Genomic DNA, 17,130 nt, shown 5'->3' with positions numbered 1-17,130 from the left:
GAAGGGGGAAATAAAGGCTGTGTAGTAGGAAAGGAAATGTTTTCAGACACAAGCGAGAAGTTTTGATTAGGGAAGCAGGAATAATGTGATTCTTCTGGTTGGCTGCATTTCTGAAAATATGAAAACAAACTTCTTGGGTGAGTTGGACAAGTGTTGTTGTTATTTTTATTAACAAGAAAATAAACTTCTCAGATTCAATGTAACGTTCAGCTTGAGAAGCGTTGGGTAGTGTTTTACTGTTGTCCAACTGTTAAGCCAGACAACTTTAACAATTTTAACAGCAATTTCGTTGCTGTGAACATTAATAATTCACAGGATCATTCCAAGAAAACAGCTTGTTTTAAACGGAATACTGATCTGACACTCAGAAATATGCACAGAATTGAGTTAGCCCGTGTTATGGGTGTAAGAAAGAGCCTTTATTTGCAAAACTTCACCCAAATAGATTTCACTACAGTTAAAAATTCAGCCTGCGTTTCTGGGGCGTCCTGCTGCCTCAGTGATCAGCAGAAAACATGCTCATAAAGTCGATGTTTAAGAAGGCAGAGGTGCAATAAGCAGGAGAGTGCAACTGGGTTCAAAGAGGCTTCCGATTAAATGTGCTTGTTGAGCAGTTTCCTGGCCTGAGGCCAGGATGATTAATATTTTGCTCAAATGAATAAAGTAGAGCTGTGATTCCTCCCATGTTCTGAGGACCTTCCTTCCTTACCTGCTAGCAGCACTTAGCAGAATGCGTAGGATACACCGAGTTGCGTGCAGTGGAACTTACTCCTGGCTTGATCTCCTTTAAAACAGTTTCAGGAACAGTTAAATCTGAGCAGAAGCTTGAGACTTCATTAGAGGTGTGTGCTCTGTGTGAGAGTTTCTGTATGACTTCGTGAAGCAAATCCATGCAACCCGACTGCAGCTCATGCAGCTACAGGAAGAACACTGTGGGCATTGGGAGTCTGTAGATACTTTGAGGGAGCTGCCTGGAGATATTTTTGGAGCATAAATGGTTAATTAATTATTGGTTTGTTGTTTCTTTTTTTCCCAGAAGGACAAGAAGTTTTGGCAGACTGTAATCTGAATAAATCCCAGGAAATGGAAAGTATGGATAATGTGGAAGATGTGAAGGAACATAATCAGTCTAATGAAGAAGCAGGAGGTAAACTGCAGATTGAATTATGAAAAACAATAGTTATATTGGGGGGTTTACTCATCTGATTATTGCATGAGAGAATAGAAGGGCTTTGGGTTGCCTGCATGTCTGTAAAGGGAATAAGGATACCATCACAGGATAAAGTGTTTTAACATGCTCTAAAAAGAAGTAGAATGTCGGGGTTTTTTAATCAGGGAACTTCAGGTGCATTTTATAAAGGTCACTTCTACAGGATCTGTGCAACATGGATAGCAAGGGAAAAAAGCCCGTGCACCTGGTCTCTTCATGCATGTTGTAGCATTACAACTGTTTAAGAGTAGTTTGCATAGGACAAATATGTGTTAGGACTGCACTTTTTACAAGTTAAGCTACTCAGATCTGGAAACCAACTATTTGTTTTTAAGAAAGCCCAAGTTACCTCAGATTGACAGGGCAACTCAGCCCTGTAGAATTTAAAACTGTAGCTGTAATCCTCTACTTAAACTGTGGGTGAACAGAAGGCTGGTCATTTTACCATGCTTATCGTTCAGATTGAGCAGTAAATCCTTCCTGTACAGCTCTGAAAGAAGGCACAGGTATGGACAAAATAGGAAAACAATGTGCACTGTTTTTAAGTTAAGAGGTTTTACACAAACACGTATGTCAGTGTATCTTTACAAACTAGGAGGCCCACTCCACTGAACAGGTAAAAGCAGCAGCTCCCAGACACACCAATCTTAGAGGCCCTTGGAGTTCAGGATCTGGATGTGACATAGATGTAGAGAAACAGACTCTGAATTTCTTCCTGGATCTAGAAACTGGTGGACTGAAATCACAGCACTAATAAACATTCCTGCCAGTGAACTAATCGTGTTCATTTATGCCAGTTCTCAACCACAAACAGTGAAAAATGCTGCCTGGTAGAGGATGTGGTATACGTAGACTGAGGAAAAGACAGACATTGTTTCACCAGTTTCACGTTGCCTTTCGAGTGCTGCATGTCCATGGCAGTACAGCAGTGTCAAGAGAAATGATGTCTGTGGCTTTGGTTGGGAGTTTTGAGGTAGCATTTATATATCACATGAATTGAGTAAATCACGTAAGAATTGCCTCTGTTTTGGTTGCCCAAGTAGCCACAGTTGGTTTTGGCAACACTGATGTGATTACTGTATTTTGGGCTAAAATGAAGTGGTCAGATGTTAAATTTTTGCATTATTAAAGATTAAATTTGTATCTATTTGTTAACAAAGTACAAAACAGCATAAAACACTCGAGGGAGTGCTGCACTAGCAAAAGAGCCCCACGAGGAAGGTGACGTTAATCTCACTTAGGCAGCCACAGCACCAGTGCCTAGAACTGTGCTGGTATCTGGCTGTACTGGGGTCTGGTTAGAGAATAGAGAAGCACACAGGTTTTCTGACAAGATTGGGGTGTCTGAGGGTGAAATGCCTCGTGTGCCCAGGCAGGTGGTTCTTAGCAGAACTCAGTTTATACTCAGTGGCAAGTAGCTTAGTAGAAATGCCTGCAGTATAAAATCTGGCTGGGGCAGGTGAGTTCTACTCTGCTGACCCTAAAAAGAGATGGTTAATGTTTTTATCCACAGAACATGGAATGCCTGGGCTTTTTCCATATCCAAGGCATCTCTCAGATCCCACAGCACGTAAAATATTCTAAGACATGTTCCAGCTATTTGTCCACTTCTTACACTGTTTCTACTTGTACTAGCTCGCTTCTTTTACCTCTGCCTTCCCAGTGCCCCTGTCCTTTGCTCCTCTTAACTGTGGCTTGGGCAACCTGGTCTAGCAAAGGGTGTCCCTGCCCATGGCAGGGGGGTTGGAACTAGTTGATCTTTGAAGTCCCTTCCAACACAAACCATTCTGTGATCCTATGATACGAGAAATCAGACAGGGTTTCTTTCACAAACCCCTCAACACTGACCATCCAAGGGGATTTGTTGTAGCTTCTCCCCACCTTCCCATTCCAGGAGCCCTGTCTATGCCTCTTCCAGGTGCAGCATCATGGCATCTAGCAAGACTTTCTTCAGTCCCTTGACTAACCTACACCCTTCAGCTTCAGTACTGTTTCTCAGGCTCTTTTCCATATGTTTAAGTCAGGTCCAACTCAAACACCTTGGATAATGTTTATATTGATACTGCTCTGGTATAGTATTCATTTTTCGTATTGCTGCTGATCTCTTAAAGTCTCTTTACAGTTTCCTCTGGAATGCAAATACTGGAAATGTAAATCCCAGAGATAATGCTATAAATATCAATAAAACAGCAGGTCCACTGATAGACTCCTCATCGTTAGAGCGTTCATTCATTATAAAGTGGGTAGGAACCTACTCAGTACCCCAGTGCTCTATTCTTTGATTCTCACTATGGGTATAAAGAGATGATTGCTAGGAGAAAGCTGGTTTAAATGTCCAAAAAAGATAACTAGAGTACCTCAGAGTACTATGGTACAAATAAAATGGATACATTGAGTAACGACATCACTTCACATAGATCTCTACAGTCATTCTGATAAGGAAGCACAGTAAATCTTAAATATTTTAACATGCTGTGCTAGAACTATGCAAATAGCAGAAGGGGCATTTAAATTTATTCCTAACAGTGCCATTCAGTTGCTGTTGGGTACTAAAACTCAGAAAGACTCTTAGCTTTCGTGTCATGCCTACTGCATAAATTGTGGGTCAACAGCAGCAGCTGCATTAGTCACTGAGCAGTTCTTGTGGGTCAATAACTATCTGTCTTACTTCTAGATAAGTGAAACCACATTCTGACAGTGCTGCCCTGGTGGGAGTATTATTGTTCAGGGATCACTAACCCTGGTAAAAATCGCTATGTAGTGTTCTCCAGAATCACAGAATAGAAATATCATCAGTATTGCTGATGGCTCTTAGGAAATGGACTGTGTTCTGCCTACACCTGAGAAGGCTGTCTCTTTAAAAAATCCAAACCCTTTGGCACTTTTTCAGGTGTTATCACTAAAACCTTCATTGTGTATCAAACCTAAAGAGAAATGATGGAAGATGTTTGTGTGGTTATCATTGTACCATGGTATTCATGATCCATCCCTTTTGTGAGTGAGCAATTCTGCTTCAGTATCTTCACAGTTCATCACTGATGATAGTCTGCATCACAGAAAACTCTCCTTTATTGTCATCCCAAACCCCTGCATGATCCATGCCCACAGGGTTTGTTCCATCTGTTGGAAGCCATCAGAAGACCATGAGGCCACTGACTCGTAGAGTGAGATCAAGCATTTGATAGCCTGCTTTCCACCACCTTAATGTCAGGAGCACATTGCTTCAATTATGTCTTGGTTTTCCATGTTCTCTCAAGCATTGGTAGTGAGCAGTAAGCTTCCAGTTTCTTGGATTATACATTTTTTGTCTGACTCTTGCCTTATTTATGAGTGACACTAAATACATTGTGGGGCCCTATTCTGAGACTTGGAACAGAAGCTGAAGCCTGGTCAAATCTAGAAGTTGTGTAACTAATTTGTCAGGTCTCTGCAGAAAGTGGTACTGTGGTCCTTTCAAAAGGCTACAGGAACTTCATAAAGGGCACTAAATGTATAGGGCTGAAACGTCATCACAACTGGTGCTCTTCTGATATCAGAAAATCCCCTTTTTCAGCAAATAATTCCGTATTTGTACTTTTCTGAGCACATGCAGGTGCACCAGCTGACGTGTCGCTCTGTCTGTGTCACTGACTGCCGAAGGTGAGAGGCCAGTCGATGAAAACAATTACACCTCTTCTATTATACACCCCTGTGAAAAGGGCTTCACCTATGATGGTTGCTAAGAGTAGGGCGAACAATCAGGCAGAAGGCTATGGTAATATGTTAATTAAAAGCTTGATGGAGAACAAGGGAGGGGGGAAGAAAGAAAAGGCCTTTTTTTGCCTCAAGGGAATGGAAGCTGCATGCTGTGGTGCACATGGTGTATGCTTGCCTGCAACCATAAAAATACACTGTTCCCATGGTGCTTCCTGTATCTAGTCTGAAAAGAGACGAGCAATGAGACAGACTGGGGAGGAAACACTTAATGTCTCTTGTCTCTTTATGTGCCCCCAACACTCTTACCTTTGGTGGCCAAAGTTGAAGCATCCTTCATTTAAAAAATGAAACAGAAAAGCCACGTTGTTCCCTTCTTTCCTCTGGGAGTCACAGTCAAGCACAAGTGTTTAATTATGTCTTAATTCCCTCATCTGTTGAGGCAGTGAACTTTTTGGGTGTTATGAATGTTAGCTAGCTTTTATGGTTGTGAAATAAAAAGAAATAGAAGCCACATTTGTGGTTTATGGATGCTAATTGCTGCTGCATTTAGGTGTGTGAAAGGGGGCGGTTAAAAGGCTGGAGAGAGACCGGAGAGGATGACAAGGCCTCGCTTCGGCGCGTACTGAGGTTCCAGTGGTGCTGTGAGCACACGCACTTATCTGCCTGAAAAGGAAGTGCCGTTTTTTATCAGCCTATTGCATCTCCCAAGCCCAGATCGAGCCCTGCCGCTCATGGGACTCGGGTTATCTCACAACATCAGCAGTACTGTGCTGCACAAGTTCACTTAACAGGGGATTTCTGTAAGTGTTAAAACCAGGCAAGGAGTCTGTGCTGCTTAACTGTGTCAGGGCTCTGCTTTGGTTGCTGGGCCTGAACTGAAAGTTGCATCTGAGTGTTATCAACAGAAGATCCTCTTGACTTTGTTTGAGCTGTTCAGTACTGTACACGGGCAGCAGGAATGCTGCCAAGCACGTTCGGTGACATCAACAGTCATGTTGTGTCACCGCAGCCTGTAAATGATTGACATCAGCTTGGACGATCCTACGCGATGGGGAGCCTAGAGCACCCAGGGTTCATACAGGAACTTGGATGCTCTGATTGCCTCGAAAGAATCAGAAAAGTGCAGCTAGTTCTTATTCTAATTAACCCATTATATTTAGCAGAAAACAGAATTTGCTTGTGAGATACCCTGACTGTCAGTGCCAGCTATCAGACAAGACAAGGTCTGGAAGGAGAATGGGTGTATAGAGTTATTTGGTAGATGATGGACTCCTTTCTGTGACTTTTAAAACTGCATCTTTCTCTGCTTGCTCTAAAGTGTGTTTCTCTGATTCATACAAAATCAGTCACTGAAATGAAAAGTGAGAAAAATTCTCATTCCTTTGGCATCGCAATAAAATCTAGCCCAGGGTAGATGAGTTGTGGTGTGTTCCCTCTCCCCAGTCCCACCCTCCCAAGCAGGAAATAAGATGAAGGTGGCAGCCCTAGGAACTCATATCATATCCATTTTTAGAAATATGGGTTGGTGGAAAGGAAATCAGTTAATTAAGATGACTCATGTTTTGCCCCCAAACTCCTTTGGCACAGAATGTGTGAGTGTGAGGGGCAGGTTTGCCGCTCTCTGTGTTTTTCCGAAAGGTATCGGAAAGCAGATAAAGAGCCAAAACTTTGCTAAAACTCAGCACCTGAGTGTTGGAAGTGGTGAAGCTTCGTTTGCAGCCTGTGTCTCATTGCTGGCTGACTTTTAAGCATGCAAAGTTTGCATTGTGTGTTAGGTGCCAGATTTTAGAGTCTTCCTAAAGGAAAAGACCTCTAAGATCAATTCCAACCATTAATCTAACACTGCCAAGCCCACCACTAAACCATGTTCCTAAGCACCATGTCTTTTAAATAACCCCAGGGATGGTGACTCCACCGCTTCCCTGGGCAGCTGGTTCTGGTGCTTGACAACCCTCTCGTTGAAGGAATTTTTCCCAATATCCAATCTTAACTCTCCTGGCACAACTTGAGGCAGTTTCCTCTTGTCCCATCACTTGTTACTTGGGAGAAGAGACTGACCACCACCTGCATACAACCTCCTTTCAGGTAGTGATCAGAGAGCAATCAGGTTTGTCCTCCTTTTCTTTAGACTAAACACCCCCAGTTCCCTCAGCAGCTCCTCATCAGGCTTGTTCTCCAGACCTTTCACTGCTTTCCCTTCTCTGGACGTGCTCCAGCATCTCAGTGTCTTTCTGGTAGCGAGGGGCCCAAACCTGACACAGCACTGGAGCTGTGGCCTCACCAGTGCCCAGCACAGCGGGATGATCACTGCCCTGGTCCTACTGGCCACACTCTTTCTTACACAAGCCAGGATGCTGTTGGCCTTTGGTCACCTGGGCACACTGCTGGCTCGTATTCAGCCAGCTCTCAACCAGCACCCCCAGGTCCTTTTCCCTTGGGCAGCTTTCCAGCCCCTCTGCCCCAAGCCTGTAGCGTTGCCTGGGGTTGTTGTGACCCCAGTGTAGGACCCAGCATTCAGCTGCCTCGGCCTATCGCTCCAGCCTGTCCAGGCCCCTCACTAGAGCCTTCCTATCCTCAAGCAGATCTGCACTTCTGTGCAACTTGGTGCCATCTGCAGACTTAATGAGGGTGCATCAATCCCCTTGTGCAGGTCATTGGTAAGGATATTAAAGAGAACTGGCCCAGTGTTGAGCCCTGGGGACTTCTGGTGCCTCAGGACTGCTTTGCCATATACTTAACACCGTCTCCTGTCACCCTATATTCCAGTGCTCCATCTTTCTTCCCGTTTCTGTTCCTCCTGCTGCTCTGTGGGAGCTGCTATCACAGTGATGCAGGAGCACCACCTCCAGGAGTAGTTTCTGGAGAAGCAGGTAACCCTGGGCTGTCTGTTGAACGCTTGTCAGACTAGAGGAATCCTGAGCAGCTTTTCCCTCTGCCAGATAGGATGGAATTCAGTGTATGGCTCAGTGTTACAAAGGGAGCAGAGAGGGGATGCATACGCTTCTCTAGAACACCAGGCTAAAAGTCAAACACAAGTATTTAGTGAGAAAAACATCGATTTGGAGAGAACATACTTGCAATCTAAAATTCAAGGCTTGGAATCTAGGTTGTGCTTGGTTTTGTGAAGCTGGTGGTGTTGAGCAGCATCTTAACCAAGCTCCTGTTTTCAGTTCATAGGTGTTAAAATTCTATTGAGGTTTGTCACAGACTTCCACAACCTTCATACTCATTTTTTTCCTCATATGATTATTTTTCTAGTATCAACCCCAAGAATACATTGTGCTGTAAGATAGACTTTTGGGAGATGATTTTAAAAGGCCAAATGAAACTACAGTTTCAACTTCTTGGATCTGAAGATGATTTGAAAAAGCAGTTGACCAGAGACGATCATGCCTGAGTGGTCGTATTAGTAATAGGTCCCTTGATATAACTAATGGAGGTGATTATCTGAATTTAACATGTGGCCTTTTTCAGTCTGACTGTTAGGTCCAGATGTTCTCTGATTAACTGTCTAATTGAAGTCTGATTTAACGGTTGTGATTGTATCTGGCTTTCTGGACTTTAGGAATTGTAATTTTAGAAATGTCTTCTGAGTGATGTTATCTTAACTGCAGCAGAAGGAAGAACCAGCTCAGCTTCATCTCATTCTGTGGGCCTTTTTTTTTTTCCTAGGACGGAGACTTTAAAACTGTTGACTTCTGAACAGACAATGTTAACAAGTCATAAATGAAACAGATTTAGTCTGGGACAGGCTTTGGAAAGCCTGGACACTGTAGGCCTGGGCATGTGGGAGTGTGTTCTCTCTGATCCCCTCTGCTTCTGCTGAACACTGGGGCTTTTGGCATCTGAGGAAAACCTGCAAGCTATTGATGCCTTTTTTCCATTAAAAGAATAAAAATAAAATCCTGTGACAGTCTTAGCATAGTAGTGACCATAGTTTTCTAGACCCTGGTCACATTGTCTCAGATAATTGTGTTGTTCTTCCCCAGATTCTGTTTGTAGTGTCAGTTAAATGCATTATTTTTACCATCCTTCCCTAACCTGCTGCCTGGTGCCACCTTGGTGCTGTGCCCTTGTCCTGTTCAACTCCAGCCTTGGCAGCATGCAGTCTGGGATAATGTTCTTGTTATCGCTGTTTCTGTTAATAACACTTGAACATGCTCTGGAAACCTTTTGAATGAACATTCTAAAAACCCCACTGGGTTATTGTCAGGCAGAAGTTGATGGTGGATGGGAAATTCCAAGTATAACATGCTGGATCTACCCCAGAACATCTTTATGAGAAGAATTCTTGGCTTTGCATAAGATACTTTAAGACCCAGTTACAGAATTGAAGTTTCCTGGCTCATGTGACCTTGGAGATGATGTATGTTGTTTGATTATTTTGTTGTTGTTGTAATTAATTCTACAGCTAGATAAATACACTGGGCTCTAATGATAGAAAGACGCTGGTATTAATGAAGTAGAAAATACACATCCGAGTGCTTAGAAAATGATGCCTGGTGCTGGGTGGTTTTTTCCTTTCCAGTTCTCAGCGCTGCATTTCAGGTTGATTTGTTTCTATTTTTGTTTCAAGTCACAATAAAAACAAGGAAACTCATCACCATAGAGCACGCACTCCACAAAGGGGAATTATGAAAGTTTCTCTCCTATTTTTAGAAGTGAAATTTCCACCAGGTGCATTCTGCAGCGGCTCACTTAGGAATTGCCACCCAAGTGTGCTGTATACTGTAGCTGAACAGAAGAGGGGCTGGGGTTTGGTACAGACGTGGATGCTGAACAGTACTCAGAAAACATGGGATGGCAGAAGGATAAAAATCAAACCCCTGTGTCCAAGGAATGACTTCCAGTCAGTCAAGGAAGTGAAACCTTTGGATTTCCAGTGTGTTGTAGTTGCTACTGCCCGCTCGCTGAAAGCTGATCCTGTTCTAGGTGATTGCTTCTTCCTTTGTTGGCAAACAGTGATCTCCTGAAAGCTGTTGTAAAAATAAAGAGAGCTTATCGCTGGAGTCAGTGGAAGAAACAAAGCCAGACAGGGCCCAAATGGCCTGAACTCTTCTCCCTTCCCCAGAATCGCTATCTGCAGTGGTGTAGGAGATAGATAAGGTGAAGAGTTGCCTTATCTCTCTGTTGCCTCTTAAAAAACCATCTTGTGTTGCTATTGTGTCACTTCACAGTTTCTAATTCCCCATTACTTGTAGTCTCCAAATTTTCAATATATCCATGTATGTCATGTGTCATTTTCTTCTTGATATTTAAGGAAAAAAGCTTGGGTAAAGCATTGATTGATTCCCCCCCCCAGTTTACAATTCTGATGGGACATCCTGCAAACCTCTCTTTATTCATTAAGGACCACGGGTGGGTTTTAATTCGTGACCTATCTTCCCCCACAGAGCGTTAATTCCACTGTAGAGGTGTTTTTCACAAACATGCAGGATTCTGACTTTGATTTGGAAACTCCGCTGAGTTTCTCAGTTTCTGAAACACGCGGCTGCTCTGATTCAGGCTGCTTTAGGTGAAGGAATCTCGCCTTCTGGGAAGGGACCATCTCTGGTATGAGTACGCCAGCTTTTGGTTTTATACAGCTATTTGTGGGGACTGTTTGTCCCCAGATAACAGTGATGAATCATCAGTTAATACCTGTCAGATCCAGGTAGTCACCAGGATCCTTCAATATGCACACGGATAGACTCCCTCCTTGTTCTTCGGCATCCGAATCCTATTAACAGCTGTCAAAACCTGGTAAACTATTTATATGCTTTCACAATTTGTTTAATTGGATAGTTAGGAAATGGCATACAAGAAAAGCTTTTCTTTTTTTTCTTTTTTTCTTTTTTTTTTTCCTTTAGTCTGGCTGAACATCTGTAGCATTAGGGGCTCATTATCTCTGAATTGGCATAGCAAATCAGCAGCATCATTAAAATGCCACATTAAGATGATTAAGTTTCTTTGTTATCCAGTTGACTTTTTGCATGTGCTGAGGATTTCATGATTATGACCCCACTCCTTGTAAAACACTTGAGCAACATCACCCTTTTGTGCCGTTGTCTTTAATAGCTTCTGGGTTTTATTCTTTGTGCTTTTCCTAACACTACCAGTAAACTTTGCTTAACAACAGTACAAAACTTACGTTCTTCTCTCTATATTTGATGCCAACATCTTGGATTAAATAGAGTAATTGGGGGTTTTTCCTTCCAAGACTTCCTCCTAGAGAGAATAGCAAAAGCAACACTCTGACTTGTCCTAATTGTTTGCAGTATTGACTTCTTTAATTTTATTCATGCATTTTATAGAACATCCACACACACTGTTCGTGTGGTGACTCAGTCTGAAGTTGCCACCACAGCTTTATTTTGGATTTTTTCCAGAACCCATTGTTTTTACAGTGTTTCAGGTGAAACAAAAATATTACTTTGGAGTATGTCTTTCATCTTGTAATCATCTCCCCAGGAAATGAAACCATGTGCATCAGCCTTAACGCATCACTGGTACTTTGTTGTGTAAAATCTACAGCATTTTTTCCTGCAGTCTATATTACCTTCATGAGCTGCCTCAAGAAAAATAGTTACCTGGGTTGGGCACCATGAATCGTTTTTTCCTCTTACTACCTCTTTACTTTCCTGAGAAGGGATGATAGCACTGCTGCTTCACCTGAGGGAACTCTGTTAGTGTTGTTGGGGATAGATGTGTGTTTTTCCTTTTCTACTTGAAAAGGAAACCTCTTGGTTAAGGCGGGCCAGCCTGGAAACTCCCTACTCTCATTAAAATATGTCAATATGATTTTTAAGTGACAGATACAAACCCTTCCACACAGCTGCCAATCCCCTGGTCTCACAGTATTCCCTGTACACAGAGCAAAATCAGGGCTGAAAAAGGAATTTGTTTGCCTCAGACCCCTGTGACCACTGGGTTAATTTTAGGCTGACCTGTGCAGAGCTGTCTTTGCCTCGGACTGTTTAGTACCAGAGTTTTGTTCTGCGGTGCTGTCAGGACAAACAGCAGACTCTCAGCAATAACAGGTGTGTTAGGACAGAAAAATTCCAACCCTTCTTAACATTTGTTTGGTTAAAAAAGCCTCTTCCCTAGTGGCTTCTGCTGCCTGTTGTTCTCAGCCATCAGAAGGTGTATTTTTCCGTTGAGGTTCTTCAAATGCCTAGATGCAAACTGAAAAGCACTCGAGCTTTGGTGGGACATCACAACAGCTGGAGCGGCGGTGATGTTTTCAGGGGGGGAAGCAGTGGTGGAAAAGCCTTGATCAGAACTCAGGTGCATCCTTCTCTGTTGCTAAAGAAAACTCAAGCATTGCAAGCAGTCAGCATGGAAAGTGCAGAGGTAATTATTTTCCGCGGTGGAACCATAGGATGGCTTGCCCAGTTTGTGCCAGTCAGCAAGTGCTTGCCATGGGGAGCTCAAACCAGTATCCGTGCTATGCTGCATGAGTCTGTAGAAGAGTGAAAAGCTGTGGGCCATGAACTTGTGGTGAGAAACAGTAGAAAACGGTAGAAAAGTCTTCTCAGTTGGAGATTATAGCCAGTCCTCCACTGCTAAGCAATTGCATTTGATGCAGACAAAAAGGTGAGACGTTAAGTAGAAAGTGGGAATTGAAATTGTCTCTGAAAGTACCAGCAAGGTGCAGCTGTGCTGTGTACTTCCTTCTACCATGCTGTGCAGGATGTAGCGAATTATTTTGGAGCTGCCTCCTTTTAAGAGGGAAAAAACCCAACCAACCAAGTGAAAAACCTCTCTTTTTTTTGGATGAGAGATCCTGTTGAAGGCTGCGTTCAGAAACTGGCGGTAAGTTTTCCTTAGAGTGATGGAAATGGATGTGTAAATTAATTTTGGAAGGAGTCTTGAAGGCAGGATCACCCTTGCGCCCTCAGATGTGAAGCCGGCAGCAGAATGGACCTGCAGAGGACACCCTATTTCAGTGGAATTAGGAATCCCTGGAATGTAAAGCAGAGCTAGTGCAGAAAAGGTGTGGAGAACAGCCTGTTTGTAGGTGAATCCAGACCTCCCCGTGACCCTCTGAGCAAACACTCCAACCTTTGTGAGCTCTTCTGGGACCAGGGCAGTGAGTCCCAATACCAAAGTGTGAAGAACGTGTATTATAATCTAGGGTAAGGGATAAAAAAGTGCAACACAGGGGAAACCCCATCCTGTGGATATCGTCATCTCCGGAGAGCACCAAGAGGAATCTCGGAGTTCTCCACAGATTCTTGCACAGGATGCAGACGTTGTCACCCACCTGTTTCTTCCACCTCACTTCAACCCAAAGGAAGATGGATTGACTGGGCTTGGTGCAAACATTGAGGCCAGAGGAGTGATTTTATCACTAACATATAGTTGAAAACTTCAATTTCATGAAAGCCTTGGTTTCCCGATCTTTATTTTTCAGTCCTGCTTTTATGTTGCCACCTCATTTTCGCTGTTACCCATTGTTTGTTCTTGACATTTGATGTGGTTTATTACTCAGAACCAGAGCTAATACATATTCAGCAGTCCATGTTCTGTACTTTGGAGAAAGGACAAGTGATTAAGTGCCACATTTAACTGTCTAACCCTCAGTTTGAGAGAGGAGCAGGTGGCCATGAGAACAATACTTTCAAACAGGAAACTCTGTATTTTAACTCTTAGTGCTTTTCTTTACTTGGTAGCTTGAGGCATAACTCAGGTTTCAGGCTCTTGTCTAGATGGAAAAGCCAGCTTTAAGCAGAAAGAAGCTCTCCTGTCAATTAGCAAGGATTTTTAATGCAAGTGCTGGTCATGCTGGAGTTAATAGCGGGAAAGAAAGTCAGCAACATAAGCTGGGAATCATCAGCTGTTTATACAGTGTGACCAATTTGCTTATATTTTTACATGGGAGCATTATTGTTAGTAAATTATTAGCTACTTGTTACATTCTCCTCTTGTCCTGAATTTGCATTCATTTGAGGCCAGGTCTTTGGTTTTCTTTGGATGTGGCTACAGGTCCAGGAACCGGTTCCAAGGCCACGGAAGCTGATCTTCAGGAGTCTTCGGGTTCTTTGCCACATACTCACAATATGACTTTGGACAAATCTTTTAATGTTTCTGGGTTACACTTATTTAGCAGGGGATCTTTACTCTGCCTCTGCTAGTTTTACTCATGTAATGACCTTATGGTACAGGTGTCGAGATTATCAGATGCTCCTCACATGTTTATGTTTGAACAAAATTTGCAATTAATGAAAATTAGGGTTCCTGATTGACTTTTTACCATGGGAGCACTGGAAGTCTTATACTGGATCAGACATATATGTCTTAGGTGTGTTTCAAGCACCAGAGGTTCCAGGGGAAGACAGGAATATCCTCTTTAATTCAGGTCTTTCTGTTGTGTTTCCAATTCACGGGAACAGCCCGAGACACTAATTTCTCTCAGCTAATTGTGAGTTGTGGGAATAAGTATTTTCTTTATAATCCTGAATGGTACCCTGTAACTGCAGGAGAAATTTGTGCTGTGTTATAATTCTATAATCTGTAGAAGGAAATTATCCATCAACGGTAATTAACAGGCAGGTCAGTATATTTTCAGGTTATCTCACTGTGAGTACCATTAAGTGTATGTGAACCATGAAGAGCCATGTCTCAGCTGTGTTTCTTCACTGGGTGTTTAAGTGAAACTTTTAGGAAGGTCAATAATATAATTTTATGTCATTTGGGGTGAGCTTTTTTTCCTAAGACATTTCTTTGTGCCTAAGATGAGCGTTTTTCTCACTTTTGTGCTTTGTTTTACCTGCAGATGATGTGGTTAAAGTGAAAGGTGAATACAGTGAAAGAGAGGAGAGTGCTTTAAATTCAGAGCCTATGGAAAACCCAGAAGAATCTGAAATGCCTTACACCTATCCCAGAGAATATAATGAATATGAAAGCATTAAACTGGAAAGACATTCTGGCTCATATGACAACGTCAGGCCAGCTAGTGGAAAAATGAACTGTGATATCTGTGGATTAGCCTGCATTAGCCTCAATGTCTTGATGGTTCATAAGCGTAGCCACACTGGTAAATATCCCTACGTTATTTTTGTAAGAGGTGTATACTGAAAGGATAATAATTTATAATCCAGACTTCTTATTTTAAAAAAGGATGCCAAACCCAAGATTTTCTTGTCTTGTCCTTGACGCTTCATGTGATCGTTAGCAAGTTGCTCACTTTTCTGTGCCTCACTTTACCCACCTCTCTCCTTACCAGGAATGGATGTTACTAAAAACACGTCTGTGAGGCGTTTTAAGAAATTTGGATGAAAGGCACTATCTCATTTAAGTATTTCAGCCACAAAATACAAGTTAGATTGGTTTTGTGCTGCCATTTCCAGTCTGTGTATGTATTTCTCTTTGTGCTATACTTTGGCAACAAACCAACGAGCATCTTAGGTTTCGACCTGTAGTAAGATAAGGCTTTTCTTTTTTCTTTTTTTTTTTCTTTGTTTTAATTGCAAGCTTGTTGGAATCAGCCTCCTCCAGAACACTTCTTTCCATGGAAACACTGTACGGTGTTTTCCATAGTCCTACATACTTACAAGAAGCTCTGACACCAGAGCTGCACGTAACTCCCACTGAAGTCAACGGAAGGGCTGTGTGTGTTTCTATAGAAAAAAAAATTGATCCAGTACCTAATTCTTTCCCCTTCCAAAAAGGAAAGGGTAAGAGGATAGCATGATACCCACGTAACCATTAAATGTCCTTTTTTGTATGTCATTTTAAGGTGAACGGCCATTCCAGTGTAATCAGTGCGGAGCTTCCTTTACTCAGAAGGGAAACCTCCTCCGCCACATTAAACTACATACAGGGGAAAAACCTTTTAAATGTCATCTTTGCAGTTATGCCTGCCAAAGGAGGGATGCGCTAACAGGTCACTTAAGGACACATTCTGGTAAGTGACTTCAAAGACACTTCATGTGTTTTAGATGTGTGTCACTAGGACACTGGGCGTGGAAAATACAGAGTCAGCACAGTTTGCTCAGCCAGTCTGGTTCTGAAGAGTCAACAAGTAGCAGTGACCACTTGCTCTGCCTGCTGCATGGATGGAACTGTCTCAGGACTCAGCTCACTCTTAATGCAGAAAGAAGGTGCAGGGACAGCTGCTGTCACAGCTGTGGGGACACGGCCTCCCTAGCTCCTCGGTGCTCTCCAAGGAGAGGAGCTGGCTATGCCAGCGAGCTCCGAATTTGAGGAGCAGCGCGAAGACACTTTACAGGCACTTCCTTCCGTTCCTATCCTGAGCTGTAGGATGGCTCTAGGAGCATCATCCATCCAGGACAGCATGACCATTGCCGGTTAACACCTCGCTGTCGTGTAGTGCCTTTCATCTGAACCTCTTAACACGCTTCACAAATGCCAGTGGTTTTTCTCAAGGCTGGTAGGGTGTTCTGTCCATTTTACAGATGGGAGAAATGGAGGCACAGAGCTGAGGTGACTTGAATAACAAGCCAAGTATAGATTGATTAATCATAGTTCCCCCCAGTTCTGCAAGAGCCAGGTTGTGCTTACTCTTTGGTTTGCGTATATCCTGTGTTATGCAGGGGCCTAGAAAGAAAACCCTTATTGCAAATGATAGATGTTATCTCTGCACTGACTTTAGAGAAGGGGAAAAAAAAGTTCAACCTCACAAAGAATCAAAGCTAAAAATGAGATTATCTGCCATGGATAAATGAGATTCTGATTTGATCAGGACCCAGGCCGGTGGTGGTGACTCTGTCCCACCAGCACAGTGCTATAAACACCACACTTCAGACACATCATGTGGTTATTGTGACTGAAGGTTTTAAGAGCTGGCTTATTAAACAGTATAAAAGCAAATCTCAAGTGGAATCACGTCAGTAAGTGAACGATTGCATTAGCAGCAGGGAGTGTGGTCTGTTTGGGCAGTGTACAATGCAGGGCTGGTTATATTTCTGCTGTACAGGGCTGATGCTGTACCTGGGTGTGTTAGAGGATGTCTGTTCACAGAGCAGTATATGAGATCATCTAGCAAGTGCTTCTAGTCCTTGTACGTGAGGCTCCGGGAAATGCCGTGCGGGTATCTTGAGTTACAGACAGGTTTGCTTCAGCTTAAATGAATTAGGTACATCATTCTCTGGACAAGAAATGCCTTTGGAAGTTAAATGAACCTCACATGTGGTTCTGGTTTGGTTTAACTTCATCAGTTTTGTGAAATCCTTGGAAAATTCTGTGTAGACAAGACTTAGGTCAGGCAGTTGCAGTCCTGG

The 17,130-nt window shown here is 42.9% G+C and overlaps 1 protein-coding gene across 1 annotated transcript in view; it reads left to right on the top strand.

The window, feature by feature from the left end:
* IKZF3 (IKAROS family zinc finger 3) overlaps positions 1 to 17,130 on the top strand; it is a gene marked incomplete at both ends in the record, with an annotated part of 32,257 nt that overhangs the window by 3,026 nt on the left and 12,101 nt on the right. Inside the window, 3 exons of the mRNA XM_084275534.1 lie at positions 1,037 to 1,147; positions 14,664 to 14,924; positions 15,627 to 15,794. Coding sequence (XP_084131660.1) covers positions 1,037 to 1,147; positions 14,664 to 14,924; positions 15,627 to 15,794 — 540 coding nt within the window. The remainder of the gene's footprint in view (positions 1 to 1,036; positions 1,148 to 14,663; positions 14,925 to 15,626; positions 15,795 to 17,130) is intronic.

This window comes from Gallinula chloropus, assembly GCF_964237585.1.
Source record: "Gallinula chloropus genome assembly, chromosome: 26".
NCBI lineage: Eukaryota > Metazoa > Chordata > Aves > Gruiformes > Rallidae > Gallinula > Gallinula chloropus.
The sequence above is the reverse complement of the archived record's forward strand: the minus strand, read 5'-3'. Positions and strand labels throughout refer to the sequence as shown.